The sequence below is a fragment of the Mycteria americana genome, chromosome 8 (assembly GCF_035582795.1).
Source record: "Mycteria americana isolate JAX WOST 10 ecotype Jacksonville Zoo and Gardens chromosome 8, USCA_MyAme_1.0, whole genome shotgun sequence".
Lineage (NCBI taxonomy): Eukaryota > Metazoa > Chordata > Aves > Ciconiiformes > Ciconiidae > Mycteria > Mycteria americana.
This window is the reverse complement of record NC_134372.1, coordinates 28,712,800-28,732,533: the sequence shown is the minus strand read 5'-3', so window position 1 is coordinate 28,732,533 and position 19,734 is coordinate 28,712,800. Positions and strand designations below refer to the sequence as shown.

At 45.3% G+C, this 19,734-nt stretch overlaps 2 protein-coding genes across 2 annotated transcripts; one reads left to right on the top strand and one right to left on the bottom strand.

Annotated features, from left to right (window-relative positions):
• Window positions 1-412: 412 nt before the first annotated feature.
• Window positions 413-8,110, bottom strand: NUDT21 (nudix hydrolase 21). Its single transcript, XM_075510503.1, has 7 exons — window positions 7,859-8,110; window positions 5,369-5,569; window positions 4,040-4,103; window positions 3,266-3,355; window positions 2,522-2,597; window positions 2,027-2,141; window positions 413-704 (listed from the first exon to the last, which is right to left on the bottom strand). Exons 1-7 carry the CDS (start codon window positions 7,972-7,974, stop codon window positions 683-685), a joined length of 684 nt encoding a protein of 227 aa, XP_075366618.1. The 5' UTR covers window positions 7,975-8,110; the 3' UTR covers window positions 413-682.
• A 188-nt stretch (window positions 8,111-8,298) lies between these two features.
• OGFOD1 (2-oxoglutarate and iron dependent oxygenase domain containing 1) lies at window positions 8,299-18,612 on the top strand. The gene is made up of 13 exons (XM_075510502.1): window positions 8,299-8,483; window positions 8,570-8,715; window positions 8,807-8,853; window positions 9,358-9,458; window positions 10,316-10,432; window positions 10,923-11,014; window positions 13,310-13,438; window positions 13,801-13,914; window positions 14,634-14,713; window positions 14,848-15,140; window positions 16,463-16,585; window positions 17,431-17,489; window positions 18,016-18,612. Exons 1-13 carry the CDS (start codon window positions 8,333-8,335, stop codon window positions 18,175-18,177), a joined length of 1,614 nt encoding a protein of 537 aa, XP_075366617.1. The 5' UTR covers window positions 8,299-8,332; the 3' UTR covers window positions 18,178-18,612.
• Window positions 18,613-19,734: the final 1,122 nt, after the last annotated feature.

The following is a 19,734-nucleotide window of genomic DNA, read 5'->3' as shown; positions in this document are numbered from 1 at the left end:
TTAAGGGGGCACAGAGAGAGAGAAGATACATGTTACATCTTCTCCAAGCCCTGTACAAACAGTAACGCTTCCAGATCAGTTCTAATAAGCTTTAAACAAAGGCTACACTTGCCTTTAGGAACTCATACTCCCTCAAAACAGCAATTCTGTTCTCCAAGTTAAGACGACTCAAAATCATATTGCACCTACTTATACTGTTTAATTTCTCCTTCAGACTAATTTCCTGCTCAGGGATGCAGATCAGAGCATCCAAATGGTCCCTGAATGGGTTAGGTCCTCCTCTTGTTTCCAAGATCCTCTGTATTGCTGAAGGAAAGTAATAAAGTTTAAAATACATACCTAAATGTAGGAGAAAACTAAAGCAAAAAAAAAAACCCCAACAAAACACAAAAAAACAAACACAAGACAAACAGAATCTTAACCATTTTGTTTAATGTTGTACAAAAAAAAATTTGGTGAGTATTACAATGAAAAGCAATTAAAACACTGATATCACATTGCCATCCCACTACCTAAACAGCTGAGATTCACTTATCTATTCATACAATAGAAAGTTCAGTGGCCTTCAGGAAAAGAATGACATAAAAAAAATCCTTGCGTCACACGTATTCTTTTCTCTACATTTTAAAGCTGTGCTCACAGAGACGGCTTCTTCTATCAGACTCTTCAGGTATATGAGAATTCAGTTGTAAATAAAGTTGAACCTAAAATTAAAAGAATTATACCAAGTGAGGGATTTTCATTGTTTTTATTTAAGTGACATTTTGGAACGAAGAGGCAAATGTTTTGTTTCTGCTCTTGATAAGCCTCCATTTGACAGAACAAAAGTGCATTTCTTCCTAAAGACAGCTTTATAGTATAGCAGAAAGCATCATTTTTAACAGCCAATCTTACGCTAGCATTGTGCAACAGTCTCTTAGGGTTGCAGAAGAACCAATTATTAACATTTCATCTCTTAAAAGAGCTTCATAAATATGAAAATACCAGTGAGAGTTATGTACCCGCATCAGCAACTCTGTCACAGCATTTCTGCTATCAGGGCCAAACACTCCAAGGGTAACAGATGGACATACTCAACAGAACAGCTAATTCTTCTCAACTAAGTTTCACAACACACAGCGTTCACACAGTGAAAGCAAGCATCCATCTCAACTTCCAGATGTTCGTCCTTTGGATGTGTCTGTTGCACTGGTACCAAACTGGCAGCTGGCTGCATAATAGCCAGTGTTTTGCTGGTACTCAGGAGAAAGTATCTGCTGTCTTTAGAGCAGGGGGAGGGGGAAGCCCCCATAGCTACAACTGCCAAAATTGGGACTAGATACAGAAAAAAAAAAAAACATAGCATGATACAAGCCTGTTATGGGCAATACCAGTGCTAACAGTCTTTTTTCATCAAAGTAGGTGGATGACAGAACTACTTCCCCTAGTAACAGCGGACAGGCTGTGGGATACCTGGCATTCCTGCACATTTGCTGAAGTAAAAGAAACCAGTGAGACTAGTGAGCTCTGGACACCCGAAGTACAAGCCATTTTCAGGTAAGAAAGACAAAGAGAGTGTACATTGGGAAAAGGAAGGAAAAAATACAGCTGTCCCTACAGATAACTATGCTAAAGATGCTACATATCATAAACTCTGCTACACAGTCTAAAAAAACCCACCACATCTAATCAGCACAAAGCTGTGATAACATGCACACCTAATTCAGTGCCTCAAACGTGCATCTTGGCTGTTACTCTCATGCTGTCCCTAACACTTGCAAGAAGCTGTTCCTTAGCCTGTGCACAGCTTCATCCTCACTATCTTTCAACATTTTCCTTTGCTACAACTGCTAGATAGGACTTTGGTGCTAGCAAGCTGCGATCGGTGCCTCTAAATTGTCCGTTACGTCTTGTCTGAGGTAGATTGTAAGCTCTTTGGGCTAGCTGCAACCTTTTCACAGCTGGTTTCTGTAGTGCCTAGCCTTGCTCTGGTGTCCCACAGCAGATGTGTTCCCAAGAACTATAGTACAAATAAATCATAATATACCTGCTCAAAAGTTGAGGAAGGCTGGAAATAATGGGTCCATATCCTGGTGCATTGTCATAGAGCTCAAACAATGGTGCAGCAACCAGCTTGTAATTTTTGGGGACTGCAAACAAAGCTAAAAACACACACAAGTTGATTAATAAGTAAAACCACCACACATTCAGCCAAGGTATCACCGCCCCCCACACACCTCAAAACAAGATCACTACATATAGCACTAGAGTACTAGAGTAGGTTTATTCCTTTTCTAGTTAAATATGAGGTTTGTATGCTGCACATATACCGATGCAGGAGCAGGAACAAGCATTTACTAGGAACTTATATTCAAAGGATCACCTACCTTGAAAACTGGTATCAGCATTTAACTTTTCTAGTGATCAACTATGAACAACTGCAAGCATATGAACACAAACTTGCTACCACATTTCCTTGCATGAAATGCAAGCATTTAGACACTGTTATAAATACAATCCTTTGTTGCAAACAAACACTTACCCTTTTCTTGAAGCTGGACCAAGAAAAGCTTTTTGTGCTCTTTTGGTTTTGTAATATGAGCTGGGATATAGGGATACTGGAAGAAAAAAAAAATTGGTTGTACAGAGCTTTGAAAATATTGTGCAATCTTAAGTGCTACTTTATAAATTATCAAGCACTGTGCAAGCTTTCAACATGTCGTATATTGTTCTTTCATGGCATCAAATAATGAAAACCACTTTTATAAGAAAGTACTCGGAAAGAAATGCTGTTGCTGTCGCAACTATGGACAGGATCTAAAGAGGCACCAGTACTCATGAGCAGTTAAAACAACCCAGCAAGACAGAAATGCGTAACAGCAAACTGAGCAACTATTTTCAGTATTAAAGCATTTAGAAATAGGGTAGCGAGTGAGACTATTTTATTCACAGGGCATCTGTTCCACATGCAGCAGTGCAAGAGTTTCCATTGTGGCTAAAACAGGAATTTAAATGATGCATCTGGCTCAGCACAGGACTGGAAGCTATTACATCCAGTGGTTTCTCATCCATCAGGACGGGTGTGAGGAGGGAGAGGGGAGTTGCCAGAAGAAAAAGTGTGTAGTTTCTCCTCAGCCACAGAAAGGAGATGAAATAGGTTAAAAAAAAAAAAAAGAAAAACTAATTGCTCGTGCAGCAAGTACTCAAAAAGCCCAACTGGTAGGTTGAAGGCTTTTGGAAGATCAATACTTGACGGAAGATGATGAAAGTCAACATGGGTACTCACCTGTGGAGGTTCAAAGTTCGGTCTCCACCAGTTACCAATGCAGTCATCAATCACCCAGTCTTGCTGAACACCATCCTGACGACCCAGTATCTACCAAAAATCCAGTTACAGTCAAAACTCTAACTACCCCAAGTCAATTTTTTTAGAAAACATACACTGGAAGCATGAAGACTTGCTGTAATAAGGGTCTGATGTAGTTCAGAACTGCTCTGGAACAGCTTTTAATAGCATTTTAGAGTATTTTTGTATAAAGTGACATTTTTTAGTAAAAGCCTCACCTGACAGGACAAGGACACTTTCAAGAGCATTTGAAATTCCATGCTATATTCAGTTGAACTGAGTCCCGTCAGACCAATGGGAAGAATGAAATGCACTGTTACACTACCTGACAGAAGTAATTTAGGTTACTTGGAAAGCATGGAAAGTTAATTAGTGCATTGGGAAGACTATCTCAAAAACCTCATCAGTTGTGCTCTGCAACGTATTTTATTGTCCATCTGCACGCTCACTTGCCTGAAGCCAGCCAAAAAGCAAAGCTGCAAATAAACACAGGACTTGAGCAGCAGGTAGGGGTTCAGCCACTAGACCACTCTGTCACACACATGATGCAGATAAATGAAAACTTACTGCTTTCTTTGTTAACTACCTGAGAACACCATAGAAGCACCAAAATAACAGAAGCGATAAGGAGACTACTCTAACGCTTTGGCTTATTCTATTAACTCTAAAATAATCCAACATTCCAGTATAGCAACGTAACGAAAGAAAACAGACCTCTGTCATTAAGCGTTTGAGCCCTTCTACCTCATCTTCTCCTGGATTGAGTTCACCACCAGGTCTGTTAAAATAATCAATGATGAAAGCTAAAGTTATGTTTTATTGTATTTACAGACTTTCACAGGTAAGTTTGGATGTGCTTCCAGGCAGGGAGTTACAAATTCACTCAAGGCCCTTAAGTCACAAGTTCCAAGTCTAATTTTGCTGAACTTGAAGACAGTAGGATAGCTTTCACCAAAACCATGACTAAAATGCCTACTCTATGCCCCTTAAAAAAACCCCACACACATTATATAAAATACTTTAACTTCAGCAGGACAAAGTATAACAATATACATGATAATAACTGGGACACTTAGAAGGTAAAGTTTTAACAGTAATATAAAAGCACCAGAAGTTGAAGAAAGAGTTGTAAATACTGACCATATTTGTTCCTATCTCAAAAACAGCACTCACTGAAGCACACTGGAAGCAAAAACTAAAACTCATGTGGGGAACCATCCTGCATTTGATGCAAGGTTAATGAAAAAAAAAAAACACTAAAAAACACATTTTCATCATTACAGAGTTTAGCAAAACTTTTAGAGTCTAGCCTATTTTGCCCACAAACATCCCCCAAATCAAGATGTCAAAAAAGAATCTGGATATAAAATTAGATTTCACATACACACACACAAAATTGGGAACAAACAATATAAATGTTAAAAACATAAGAGCAAGCACACAAGCAGGATAACTTGAGACAAGTCAAGCCCATCCAGATTAAAAAAGAAAACAAGTACCACCACCATCACCACGACCATATGATCCAAACACTAAAATTTCACTCCAGCAGTGATAACTATGAGATGAACTGAAGCAATTTTCTCAAATTCAGATGCCTACCCTTCTTGCTGTCCCCAGCTCACCCAGTAGTTTGTAAACAGGTATAATTCTGCATTTACTGGGGTTTATTCCTTGAGCTCCACTTTACTATTTTTACGGCCATAGCATAAGGATATTTACGCATAACAGATTTCACAACGTAAGAACAACACACTAACTACTGATAATGAGTTTTAAACAGGATTTTACCATAGTGATGCACCATAACTAAGATTTCCAGTTGGTTCAAAACTGTCACCCCACTCATGAACAGTCAGACAAACACATTTTAGATGAAAACTCCACCATTCAAAAAAGTTTTCCCAGGCTAAGTCTTTGCAAGAAATGAATCACATTCAAAACATCTATCAGTTAGCCACACTTTAACCTCTAGCCCACATGTTTAGGGGTCTGTGACAACAAAGTTAAACTAAAAGTTACATTCAAGAAACAGACACTTACAGCTTGAAAAAAGTTGTACCCAGCTGCAGTAACAGCACGTGGGGCAGCCTGTGCTCATGTACAATCAGAACCCCTTCCACTGTCCGCCTCATGCCAATCTTGTCAAACTCTTCCCTCATGCGCTGAAACCGAGCTGCCACGGAACTGTCCTTCTCATACAGGGGTTCCTTTGTACCAAATGTGTAATTTGTCAGAGGATACCTGTAAGGGGAAGAAAATGTTACTACATAACAAGAAATCTAAATTTAAATCACTATGACACAGCATCTACACTGCGGCAGAACCTTCTGTGCTTGACAGAACAGTAACTCATTCATAGCACTAGTCTAGAAGTTCTTGTTTGTGACTTACAGGGCCCCTATCACCCGAAGATCTGCACTACGATACGCACAAGTACAGAAGGTCCTGCTGCTCGACACACTAGCATGGTGCTAATTCAAAAGAAGGAAAGAAGCCCAGATGAACTGGCAGCAACTGTTATTCAACAGCCACCCTCTTTGATCTCCACACCGCAGAGAAAAGGCAGCTGAGGCTCTGAGAGGAGCTGGGAAAGGGACAGGACAGAAAAGCTCTGCTGGGAAGGATGGAAGCTGCACAGGACAGCGGGGGTTTTTTCTGCAGAAGTAATAAAGAGTCTGAGAACTAAACTGTTAGAATTGGTTTTGTTTTGAAGTGGAAAATCAGAATCTGGGTCACAGAAGAGGAGAAATGCCGAGTGTATAAGTGCAGGGCCAGGAGCCCGGGGTAAGATCAAGTTTGAGCAGATCACTCTGTTGGGTTAGTTGCTGGACCTCTGTGTTCCCTAGTGACAGTATAGTAGAAACTTGAGAGATTTCTCCAGGTAAGAGGGACTGAGAAGAGTCAGAAGAGAAAGCTTAGGCAAGAAATTGGTCAGCCTAGAGAGCACAGAAGGCAACAGGAAAATGCTACTGTAGAACAAAATCCAAGTAACACAGAGATCTGAAAGCACGAGGCCTGGAGAGAAGACAAGATCAATCGGCCTGTCAAAAAGTGAGAGGAAAATGGGTTCTGGGCAGAGCAGTGACAAGTTATCACCATGGTTGTATTGACTTACAGCATACAGCAACTGAATTAATAGAATAAATGACTGATTTCACAGGGAATGTTTTCCTTGAGACACATCTCATCATGTATTCTTTCCCCAGTACTTAAGCATATCAAACTTGAGTAGTATACACTCTTCCCCCCACTCAGATTTTTCCTTCCCCCCCCAAGTTTTCCTCATTTTTTATAGCAGAGAAATCACAAGCCAGCAGCAGTAGTTAGAGCCCTTTCTCATGTACACAAGTGAGACAAAACAACCGGTTTCCTAACTGCAGATACATTTAATAGCAAGCTCCCCCCCCCTTCACTTATAGTTTAGAATCATTTCCATTTTTAGATACACAGATAGCTTTATTAATCATCTACTATGCTAATCCATACTACACTACTATGGGTACAGTAGTCTGTACCTCAAAACCCTTAGCCTACACCTTAAAAAAAATTATGGTGATAACACAGCTTCCTGATGATTTTTTTCTTCAGAAACACTATAAAAATATACCAATCTCTGAAGTTCATATTTGAACTTCCACAAGCCTCTAACTGTGAATAAACTCAGCTATACAAAAAAAAATACATATGAGCCTGTGATTAATAGCCAAAATTGAATATTGACTGTTACAGTTAAAATTTGCTGTTTCTGCAACTTGACAGATGTACTTAACAAAGAACACATCCATCAGAGTTTACTGGAAGAAGCTAAAGTATATGGCTTCTCATATAAAGTAAGTAAATATTTATTAGCAAATCGTTTGTATCTATGACAGAAGTAAAGTCTTCTCTGGTAGCAACGACTCTGAATTTAAATTGAAATACCTGCACCGGACAATCAGCAAACACCAGGCACACCTAACCACAACCTACACACTACGCAGGGTGAGCCCACATCCCATCGAGGCCAATGGCCTGTTTCTCTCTCTGCCGCCAAAGGCAGATGCCTATGAAAGAGCATACCAGAAGAGAAGCATATATGATGTTCACCACATCTAAATACTCCCTAACCCTGTTACGTGGGGTTCACACGTTCCGAGTCAAATGCTATATACTATAAGTCTTATACTTTCCGAGTCAAAGTCTATATACGAAAGCAGATATACTAAATGCTCCACATCCCCCTGGTCGCTGGCAAGCTTTCAGTACTCACAATACCCTACAGTGTGGCGTTTCACAGCTTAACAGCACGCCCTCGTAGAGGGGAGCAGAACACTCGCCGGCAGCCGGGCTCTTCCGCCGCTTTCCCCTCAGCTCCCCGGCCGGCGGAGGACCCCGGGCGGCCCTTGCGCGGCGGCTACTGAGGGAAATCCTCCCGCAGGCTGCCCAAGGGCGGCCCTGGGGCTGTTGACGAAGCGGGGAAGGGCTCGCTAGCGGGACGGGACGGGGCGGGGGCAGGGGCGCGGGCCCGGGGAGGCCCGAGGCAGCGCTCACAGGTTGATGGTCCTCTCCAGCGTGAGCGGCTTCGTCTGCTGGATGTACTTGTTCCCGAACTGGTTCACCCCGCGGGGCCAGCCGGTCTGCGAACGGTTGGGCGGCACCACGGACATGGCGACGCGGCGGGAGGCGACGAGGGAGCGGTCAGTACTTAGCGGCGGGAACGGCGTCCGCCATTAACCTCCCTGCCAGGCCGCACACCCTCCGCGCGCCGCCTCGCCGGAACCGCCCGCCACACTTCCGGCACGACCATAGAGAGGAGCCGCTCTGCCTCCCCCAGCCCCTCCGCACGGTGGAGAGGGGGGGGGAGGGCAGCTGCCCTCTCTAGCATTTGGCGCCGCGCTCCGCCCTTCCCCCTCTCTCATTGGTCAGAGGAGCGGGGCTCCGCCCCCCGCGTGATCCGATTGGCCCGGCGGGCGGCGCGGGGACCGCCGGGAGCTGTAGTCCGGCGGGCTGTCCGAGGGAGGCGCCATGGGCGCCAAGCGGCGTGGGGCCGCGGCGCCGCCGGGGAAGAAGCGCGGGAAGCGGGAGGCGCGCGCTGAGCTCTGCGCCGCCCTCAGGGACGCGCCGCTGCTGGAGCGGGCGGCGGCGGCCTGGGGCCGCGGGGAGCCGCTCCGCCACGGTACGGCCCCCTTTCCTGCGGCTCGGCCCGGCCCGCGCGGTGGCGACGGGCCTCCTCCTCCCTCACCGGCGGCGTTTCCCTTGCAGAGGCGGCGGCGGTGGAGCCGACCCCGTTCCGGCACGGCGTCATCCCCGGCTTCTTGGCGGGCCCGGCCTTCGCGGACGCGCTGCGCGACGAGCTGCTGGGCCTCCGCTTCCGCGGGCGACGCAACGACCTCCTCTCGCTGCGGCAGGTGGGCCCCGGGCCGCGCCGCGCCGAGCCGAGCCGAGCCGGGCCCGTCGCCCTAATCCCCGTCCCTTCTTCTCTTCCATGGGCCGCCGCAGTCCGAGGAGCTGGGGGGAAGGCCGGAGCCGCACGTCGCCGCGCTGAGGTAAAGCGCCGGCTCGGGGCTTTGCCAGCTCCGGGTGCGCCCGCTCGGGGAGGGGAAAAGCCCTGTCTGGCTCCCCTGGGAAGGCGAGGGGCTGCGGGGTGGGCCAGGCAGTGCTCGGACACCTTCTGCCACGGTGGTCAGGCCAGAAATCGGCCCCGAAGAGCCGAATCTACTTCATGCAGGTCGTGGCCCTGAAGTCAGTTAACCGTTTTCCTCCAAGCGGTGCAATCTGATTCAATCAGAATCTGTCGCTTCTGAAATGCTTACGTGTTCCCCTTACAACTGATTTCACACTCGCTGCTGGTTGTTGTGGGCAATGCTGGGAGTCCTGGGCTGTTTTCCTGGCCAGCTCCTGTGTGGCTCTACAGGAATACAGTGTCTCTGGCAGCAACAGCACCCTTAACTGTTTAAATAGTTGGAAGGCAGATAATACATTAGTTTAGGCTATGGTGATATGTTTTATAACAAGGGAGGACACTTACCTTGTGCTTGTTGTCTTCTCAGGCATGCTCTGTGTGAAGAATTCCGAGCGTGGCTTTCTGCTGTAACCCAGATAGAGCTGGAGCCAACTATTGACATCTCCTGCGCTAAATATGAATATACTGGTCAGTCTATAAGTGATCCTTTCCCCAAAGCTTCTATGGGCGTATAGGAAACTACAGAATAACTAATTACATAACCCACCACAGCCCCTTTCTATTTCCAGAGGGTTCTAGAAGCTATCAGCAGCAAATCAAAGTCTCAGAAAATGAAGTCCCAATTACAGAAAAACTGTTGTTGTAGGCATGTTGCTGATGGCTTTAACTGGGCCCAGTGTTGTTGCAAGTCCCCACCTTTTTGGAGATGTGCAGCCCATGTTTGCATGCCTGCTTCCATGCAAAAGGGTGACGTGTTCAGCTTCCAAATGCCACAGTTGAGTTTGTGAAGTCCGATGCTAAAATGTCACCTTGGTGAGTCCAGGTTACAACTGCTCCTAGCCTTTTAGTCATGAAAAATCACTGTAGGAAGGGGAAAACTTTTACTGCTGTCAACTCTACTTTTTAAAAAGTCTTTTGTGCAACCAATTGTTGGTCCAGCTTTTCTGTTCCCAGGGCTCCCCCTTCCCTCTATTCCAGCAGCAAACCTACTCAAAGGGCAGTTCCATATTTAAAAGAGCTTTAATCATTCTTTAAGTTGAAAATCTCTGTCCACTGTGCCCAGTGACAGCTGCGGAGGGGTGGATGATGAGTTATAACTGCCTATACCTTCAGAGTGGGCTAATCTGCCGATCGTAGTGCAATCCCACAAAAATTAATCTTGCAATTCTTGGGCTGGTGATGCTGATGAGTGAAAATGCAGTTTTTGGAAAGGGCATGTTTTTTCTTGTTGTATTCTTGTGGGGACAAAGCTGGGAAGCAGCCATTGGAATGAATCATGCGTGTACTGGAAAGATGCTACTGCAGCAAAACGTGTGTAATTGCAGATGTCTTGCTGTGCCACGATGATGAGCTGGAAGGTCGGAGAATTGCTTTCATCCTGTACCTTGTGCCACCCTGGGAGAAAAGTGACGGGGGAACGCTGGACCTGTATAGCACAGATGGTAAGCGCTCGGAGCTCAGCCTCAGGTGGCTGATAAAGATGAAGCTTATGCGCCCCTTGCAGCAACTCTCTCCTCAGACAGTACAAGGAAGGTAAAGAGTTTCTCCTTAGTCCAGGGAAGCTGATGTACAGGTAAAATGTGCACCTTAGAGATGGGCTGTAACAGTCTTTGCTAATGCAATGCTAATGGGCGACAGTAGAGAAAAAGGAGAAGCTAAAGAAGAAGGGAATCTTCCCCCCACACACACTTTTTTGCAAGGGGCAAGAGTGGAGGCAGGATGGAGGTGATGCTTGGAACTCTAGAGCGATGCAGATAACTTCCCTTTCCAGCAACAGAAGTCCACTGATTCCTCACCAAACGCTTGCTCTGAGCTCCATCCCTTATACCCAGGTGTCTCTCCAATCGCAGTGTCATGAAGTCAGAGAGAAATGGCAGTTTCTAGCAAGTTCCAGTCCATATCTTAACCAGAGTATGTTTTCTTCCTCCTCAGAACACTTTCAGCCACAGCAAATCATCAAGTCATTAATGCCTTCATGGAACACGCTGGTTTTCTTTGAAGTGTCTCCAGTCTCTTTCCACCAGGCAAGGAGCTGTCTTTTTGTTTATTTTTTGATTCTCATTGTTGTGGTTATTCACTCTGCGTGTTATTACAATCCTGATGGGGAGGGAGAAGGGAAAGGGAGAAGTGCGAAGGGAAGGAAGAATGGATCCTCATGCTAAGTGCTGTGTGTTAAAGGCAGGACTTCAAGGAGGACAAGAACTGACAAGGCCAACTTAAACTGTCAGTCTGGCTTCATCATCTTGGGGGAAGAAGTATTTCCTTTTCTATTTTGTGTTGCTCTCCTGGCAAGCCACTGCTGTGGATTTGGCTGCGGTGATGAGAGATTCTTGTTTGTTTGCTTGTTTTAAACTAGCTTACATTCTTCACATGGATGCCATGACTTTGCTCCAGAAGAGCTCCTCAGCACATCACCTTGCCAATAGGGCGCTGTGCAGATATGGCTTTATCCCCTCTGTAACATAGATGTAGTGTGGTACCCTGCAGTAGAAATACTGGTACAGTTAAGTAGCACTTCATGGCACTTATCAGGAAGATGGCTGGAAACAGGATGAATAATCTGTGGAACTGCGTGATACAAACAGCTGGCTGAAATCTGAAACTCCTGTGTACTTGAGAATACCAGGGACTGTAAAAAAGAGGGCCAAAGAGCAGAAGGTTAGAGAGGAAGAAGATCAGTGATATAGGTCAGGCATGTCCTACAGGGTTTTACTTTTCTGTTATTTATGTCTTACAATTAATTAATTAACAGAAATATCTATTTGGTCACTGCCCTAATTGTTTTCAGGTAGTGATTTAATCTTCTCATAAAAATCCATGTTCCACTTAGCCTTGTGACTGCCTCCTACTGACCTAAACTTAATCCCACACGTTAGCACTATTCAAGAGTCCTGTGCACTGTCTCTGATACTGTTTACACAGGCAATAAACTCAGCTTAAATAATAGACTTATTTTTACAATAAGCATTAAGCCTAACTGAGAGTGCTGTGAATCAAAGCCTCCCAGATCTGGACCTCCCTGGTTGTGCCCAGAGTATTTGCTGAAGCACTGAATCATTTCTTTGACCCTTTAGTCAGTAAAGCGTAGAGCCTGCAAATTACTGCTAGAGGACTGTGTAAGGGTCAGACTGATAGGAAGCCTTCACAGCACACGCCAGCCTTAAAGCCCTCTCAGACATTGGGCAAAGAGCATCTAGTCAGTACTTCCTATTAGATCTTCAGGTTTTGGACTTCATGGTGTACCCTTCTTCGGGAGATGACAAATAAAGCTGTGGGTGTTTGCTGAGCAGAGCGGGTCCATGAGCTTCCAATGGCAGGCAGTTTTCTGGTTTCCTTTTTCCCAGGGATTTAGGATTCAGTAGCCATTCCAAATAACCTAGAACACCTCTAAGTCATGCAAGAAAAGGATCACTACAGCTCTGTAACAATCAATAAGAGCCAAAACGTTTTCGGAACAGACTGTTTTTCTTCTTCATGTTCCATCAGACTGTTGTAAAAAACCAAACAAACAAAAAAACCCAGTGCAAAGTCTTTATGTGCTATTCAAAAATTCACAGTTTGTGGCTTGCAACCACTCACAAGGGGATGGCTTTCTCTTCACACTGCGATTACAGTACAGCACCCTAGGATGTCAAATTGTTCAATTTAGCCCAATTTACCTCCGTGCACAATCTGATTAAATCAAGATTTAATCGTGGCCATTGCTGTGCAAAAACCAAGGGTTTCCACAGACCAGGTTAAATGCCAGGATAGAGGGGTTGCTCTTAGTCTGACAGATAGGTAGACCTTTAATCCAGAGCCAAAATCATCAGGCAAATGCCCTTCATGATGGCTTGCATTACAGCATTTCTTAAAAATTAGAAGAAAAAAGTAGACCGATACAGTCTGCTGTGGCCCACAGATGCTCAGTGTTTTCTGAGTTTCCAGATTAAGCTGTGACAGCTAATTTTTGCAGCCTGTGATAGCTGATTCTTCAACAGAACAAATGGTAGAAAACTAAAATACCATTATTTTTAATAACAATGACTCAAAGCTCTTAGCGAGAGGGAATGGATTCTGCTGGGAGCTTGGAGTAAAAGCTTAGACTGGGATTCTGGAAACCTACGATGGACTTGAGCATCAAAGTTTGCTTTAAGCCCTCTTTCTGTAAGCCAAGAATAATCCAGCCTGGTCTAGCCCTTGTTTGACTTCTCTGTGTATGCAGTAGGCTCTCTGGAGTCAGGTCCATCTCCTATGACGAGTCTGTGTGCTGCCTGTTACAGCTGGTCTGTAAATGTTTTGTAGTCTAAACAGTAACGTGCTGCTCAATGTTGTTCCAGGTGTCAGAAGTTCTGTCTGAGGATAAGTGCCGCTTGTCAGTGAGCGGCTGGTTTCACGGCCCATCAATAGTCAGACCTGCACGCCACATAGAAGCTCCCTTGCCCAGGAGCCCGCATATCCCCTATGATGTGAGTGACAAGCCTACATCTGCTTATCTGCATTTCTATTTCTTTCATGTCCCTGGAATACCTGTTACAGGATGCACTGATGCTTGGGGATGCTTTAACTTACCCCATTCTCTTTTTTTGTTTCCTTTCCATGTATTCGTAGCTGGTTTCTTTCTTGTATATCTTTCTTGACTCTGTACGTTTTGCATACCTACAATAGTGTAGAGAATGCAGCAAATACTCATGGTGCAATTAAAAAAAAAAAAGAAAGGAATGGAGTGTGTGTGGGGAGGAATCCAGCCCTGTGGCCAGCTGGGTAAGGGGGAATTGGGGAATCCTTTTTACTTTTGCAAATTCAGCATTCAAGTCCATTTCCCTTCCAGCATGAAATCTTGTATGAATGGATCAATCTAGTTTATTTGGACATGGACTCCCAAGCTCAAATCCAGGAGGAATTTGAGGAGCGATCAGAAATTCTCCTGAAAGATTTTCTTAAGGTGAGCCCAGTGGTTCAATCTGATGTGGTCTGCTAGAGCAGGTCACAGGGCTGGTAGGTACCACATGTCATGCAGGCTGGGAAAGGCCTTGTTTGTTTGGCTCTCAACTAAAACACCTTATAGTTTCACTCCCTAAAGGGGAATGGACCAGATGACCTCCAGAGGTCCCTTCCAGCCTCAACCATGTTGTGATTCTGTAGGTGGATGCCCTCTGCCTGCCTGTATACTGCTGCATAGGGACTCAAAAATCAAACACTTTGCTTCAACATTCTTGTTTCCTGCAAGAAGCAAAGCAGAAGGATGGAAACATGTCATCCTTCTGCTTCCTAGCCTTGTGGTGACCAGAGTGTCCTTCCTTGTCCCTCAGCTCTCACAGCTTTGCACTTGGGGAACTCGACCTGTGTGTGAAACAAATGACCCATAACGGTTTTGTCTTACTTGAAAGGCTTTTCCCCTCAAGGCTGATTTACCTCTGGTTTAGTGGGCATCCATATCTCAGTGAACTGCGTTCTCACCCAGCAGACAATCAAGTAGCATTTGATACCTGTTGGTCACTGGCATTGAAAAGACATGATGCCTACCCAAGCTATGCTCCTCAATTCAGCAGACCTTAGGCACCTCAAACAAGTTAGAGTGCCTTATCTCAGAGACAATGGCTGCTTCTAGCACACCAAGGGAGACCTAAATGTTAAAGTTTCTGCATTATCGTTCTCTCCTAGAAAGAGAAATACCAACTACTGTGTGAGGCTTTGGAGAACAAAGACATCCAGTGGAGTAGCCGGGGGCCTGCCAATAAAAGGTGGGGAATGACAGCGTCCTGCACCTATTGATCAGGCCAAGTAGGAACTGCCATGAGGCTGCACTGGTTGATGCTGCCCCCATGGACATGGTCCTTGTTGGTTCTCCACTGCTGATACCTCTGCTGTCTTTCAGGCTCTATGAGACAGCAGAGGAAGACAGCCTCCCTGACATCCTGAAGAAATTCCTCCAGTTCTTGCGCTCTGAGGCCTTGTTTTTACTGCTTTCCAACTTCACTGGCCTAAAGCTGCACTTCCTGGCTCCCTCTGATGAGGATGAAGATGCTGGGGAAGGAAGAGCAGCAGACACTGTTGGGCACAGCAGTCCCAAACCTGAGCAGGAAGAGACTGAACAACACGCTGATCGCAATCCCCATCAGCCAGACCAGCCTAACATCCCTGAAGCACAAGACAGTGAGATGCAGAATGGTAAGTTGAGCAGCAGCAGTGCGAAAGGACTTGAGCAGAATCCTGATGTTAAGGATGTTGGCAGCAGAATTCCCAATGATTTTCGTGGAACTAGCGTTTTACCTTGTACTGCAGCCAGCACAAGGCACCAGCACAAACATGGGACTTGAAGTATGTCAGACTGGGTATCCAAAATAAGTGACCATTGCAAAAGAACTTGGAATAAAGTAGTGACTAACTTGAAGATACCATTTTAAACAGACTTAAGTCTTAAGGGTGGGACTTCTGTAGGAGTTAAGGCATGGGTGAGGAGGGGGAGTGTTAATTAATTGCCCAAAATCTTTTGCTAATAGTTACACTCCTGCTTCATATAGATTCTTGTATGAGACCAAATCAAAAGGAAGAAAATGAACAGATCAGAAGTAAAAATAATTAGAATTAGAAAACCAATACCTAAAACTAGGATTTAACCTTTCAGAAAATGCTGCCAGCCTAAATAACCACTTAGTTGTCAGCAATGAGATATCATTGCTATAAAAGGTTAGATTAATTTTGGATCCATGGGTTGGTGCTGTTTAAAACAGTGGCTTTGAAGTTTAGGGGTAGAATTTTTTAAAATGCTCATCTTGCACCGAGTCAGGCAAGTTAGTGGACACTGGAATAAAAGGTAATTACCCAAGTCCTCCTGAAAATCCCATCAGAACGCTTACCTGGTACAAAGGCTTTGTTTTTCTGATTTCCACAGCTAGTCATTTTGCCTCTTCTATGTGCCATGTTCCTGCTGTGTGATTTTAAACTCACATATGAGGAGGGCATAGTTTGGGGCTGCATCGATTGAAAACTGAGCTAGAGCAATGAGGAAAAGAAAAGGCTTCCGCAAATTCTGATGTACCTCCTGGGATGGCACATGAAGAGTGAGTTCAGAGCAGTATCCTTCTTCACTGAAGCATCTGGTAGTTTCACTACTTCAAGAACAGATAGGTTGCTGGCTCTTGAAGTTAGTGCGCTACTGTAAATCTTGGGGGAAAAAAAAAACCCAAAACAAAACGAAAGGAGGAACTGGTTAAAGCAAAGCACATCGCAGCTTGGCCCCTTTCAAAGAGCAAATCTTGGCCTTCCTCCTCCACATTGGTCAAAGGACATAACTTAGAACCACCTCTAGAAAATAAGTTAACGAGATCTGTGGTTTTATTTTTTCTTCCCTTTACACTTTGCTGGGGATGGCAAAGGCAGCTCCACAGCAGCATGGCAGTGCAGGGGCTTGTCCCCTACATGCCTTGAGCTCAGCAGGCATCGGCTATTGTACAGCTTCATTGTTTTCCCTGGCTTGTTCCCCCTTCTAGGCTCAGGTACCCCTGTGTGTGCAGGGGAGCTGAGGCGCTGGACCCATGGGCACTATACTCTAGTCCATGACGCTCAAGCAACAGAATTTGCTCTCGACCTGCTCTTTTTCTGTGGCTGTGAGGGTAAGTGGACAAAAGAGAGATCTCAGAGTCTCCTTACAAGGTTTGTGTAAAAGGAAGAACTTCTGAATTCTCAGCAGTGCTACAGCAGCCAAAATTTCCCTGCTTTTTCCTACATAGAAGGACTCTGTAGACTTTTTCATAGTCCTTGTTTCTGCATAAGCCCTGGTTTCAGTAGTCCTAACACAAAGATTTGGGATTATGGCCTTGGGATCAATTTTGACCTTTCCTGCTGGAGCCAGGAGGTGGCGCTTGGGCAGAGGGAAAAGCTGCGTCTCCCAGGCCGTTCCTCTCATTAAGCAGTGGCTCGGGGCATGGCGGAGGGTCAGGTGGCCATAATACCCACTAAAAGTGTTCCATTTCACCCCTTTTCTCATCAAAATTATCACTGCACCTCCAATTCACGAAGCCCAGGGTTTTCAAAAGTTACTTTAGGCATGTCTAGGCATTTTAAGTTGATTGCTAGTTAGATAGTGGTGAAAACAAAAATCTAAACATAAGCATTTTGGACCAGCTGAGCCCAGAATGCACAGCTGAAACCACCTGGCACATGCCAGTAATTATACTGAAACCCTTTTGCATATCTGCTAAGGCAAAACTGCTCTATGTGTGAGGAGCAGAGAGCCAAGCAACCTTAAATGGCCCATCTGTGGTAAAAGGCAAATCTGGTACATTTGCTTCAAGTTGTTTCTGATTTGAAAAAAAAAAATAGACTGGCAGGAGCTAAACTGGGGATCGTCCTGTATCCAGTAACTGGGGAGTGGGGTGGAAAAACAGCATCTCCAGGAAGGCTGTATGGAGCCTGGACAGTGTTGAACTTTCTAAGAATCTTTCTTTTCTATTTTAAGACTGGGATCCAGAGTGTGGTGGCTTTACTTCCTACATCGCTAAAGGTGAAGATGAAGAGGTAAGGACCTCAGCTGCTAGCTGCAAATTAGATAAAATTGTTTAGGGTGGAGAACCATAATTCCACTTTGTCATAACACTAACCTAATCCTGAGGGTGCTCGGTATTGCACTGGAGCCTTCCTGCCTGAATTACAGCTCATGGGCCTAGCTCTGCCTTCAGCTTCAAGAGGCTAGCGTTCACCATAAAGCTTAAGACTCAGGCCCTGACAGTGCCTAATACCACCTGCACCTGGATGATGCTTTTCCAAGGAGGTGCTGTTTACTATGGTCACATTCAGTATAGTACTAGTGAGAGTGCTGAACAGTCATACCAGTGAGTCCAGAATCCCTTCAAATGAACCTTGCTGTCTAATAAATGCTTCAGGTTAAGGGGTATTAAAATGAAAATAGTGACATAGTTCATTTTCTAACACCAGACCTTTGTTCTGACTAGTTTTTGAAACCATTTTGTTTGTTTCTTCCTAGGAATGATATCAAAGCCATTTTTGTGAAACTAATTTCCTCCCTTATTTTCATGTCTTCTAGCTGTTGACAGTGAATCCAGAGGACAACTGCTTGGCCTTAGTTTACAGAGACAAAGAAACGATGAAGTTTGTGAAATACATCAATCACCGTAGCTTGGCACGCCTGAAAAAGCATCCAAACAGAACAGGATTTTGGGATTTTTCCTTTGTCTATTACGAGTGATGGTGCAGAGTGTGACCATCGTCACACAGAAAATAGTGGTGGTGGTGGTGGGTGGGGGGCAGGTTTCTACCCAGGCGTTCAGCTGGGGCCTGTCTAAGCCCAGACAAATTTTGTTGATGCTAACTTCATCACACTGTGTATGAGCTGCTACCAGGTGGGGCCCAGGTGACTTTTTTAACTGCGCAAATGGAAATCCAGTCTTCTCCTGAGACCATGGTAACGCGCTCTCAACTGCTTTTAACGCTATGTGGAGGGGGTCATTGTCACACCACTGACAGCTGCTGTGTCAGCCTTCCAGCTGTTCGCTCATGGAAATAGCCCAGTGGGATGCATCTCTAATCTGTCAGGGTGAAAATTACAACTGTGCATTGCCCCAAGCTGATGACTGATTTTTATTAAAAAAAAAAAAGAAATAGGTCAGTTAAATGCTTCAAACTCCAGTTGGGCAAGTTTTGTTACAAAATACCCGAGATATTTTCTGGGGCTTAACTGTGTTCACTGTTTGTAGAGGCAGAAATAAAGGAGCTGCCATGGGAAATAGGAGGTTTTTCCAGCTGCACAACTCTCTGGAGTTGGGAAGGAAGACAGTGAGGCTATAAAACTGCTGGCATTGAGAAGTACCTGGCGCTGTAACAAGGAGCAGGACTTCATTATGCTAAATGCTGTGCAGACAAACACAGATGCAGCCCTTTCTCCAAAGAATTTACAAGCTAAATAGATGAGAGAAGAGACCTGCTGCTGCATCCTTCTCTGCTTGCATGGGTACATGGATGGCTCTGTGCTTCAGCTGTGGAAGGGTTGTGGCTCCAGCCACAGAACAGGGGAGGTGGGCTGGTAGCAGGAAGGCAGTAACCCGCCTCTCCCTGGCTTGTCATCCACAGGTAGTAGGAAGGTCACCAGCAGCATAGCGTTGCATCACGTTAGTTTTGTCCTGGGGTCTGCTAGGCCCCAGTGTGGCTTCTGTCACTGAGATCAGCTCAGATCTGTCCAGGTAGCAGATATCCAGCTCCTGCGGTAAACAGTACAAGGAAGGCAGTGGTCTTGGTGCAATACTTTCCCCCAGTACACACTTTCAGCTGCCCCACATTCACTGCAAGCAGGACGGTCAGACTGAGGTGTCCAGCCCACCAAGAGGTGCTGTTGCACAGCTGCACTGGTTGCTTCAGGAGACAGCCAGACTGCAGAACACCCTGCTGGAAGCTTGGCCCTGGCCTGTACGTGCTTGCCTGAAACTTTTTTTTTTTTTTGGCAATGAAGAGACACAGGTGTACTTTCAGCTCATCCAAGCTAGACAGTGCAGGCCATGGGGTTGCAGTGAGCTGGGGAAAGTGTGCACATTTTATTCCTCCTGCCTCTCCTGGGTTGGGAGAGGGTAGCTTTGGAGTAGAGTCTGCTGCTTCTCCAGTTCCAGGCCTGTTGTTGAAGACCCCTGTGGCAGTGTAAGACCACAGCCGGCAGCAGAGGAGCAGTAAGCTCAAAGCAAGGCTGGCTGTGTTGGCACATGAACATTGTGTACCCTTCACAGAGCAGGATGTCCTTTGGGCATGCCTTCACGAA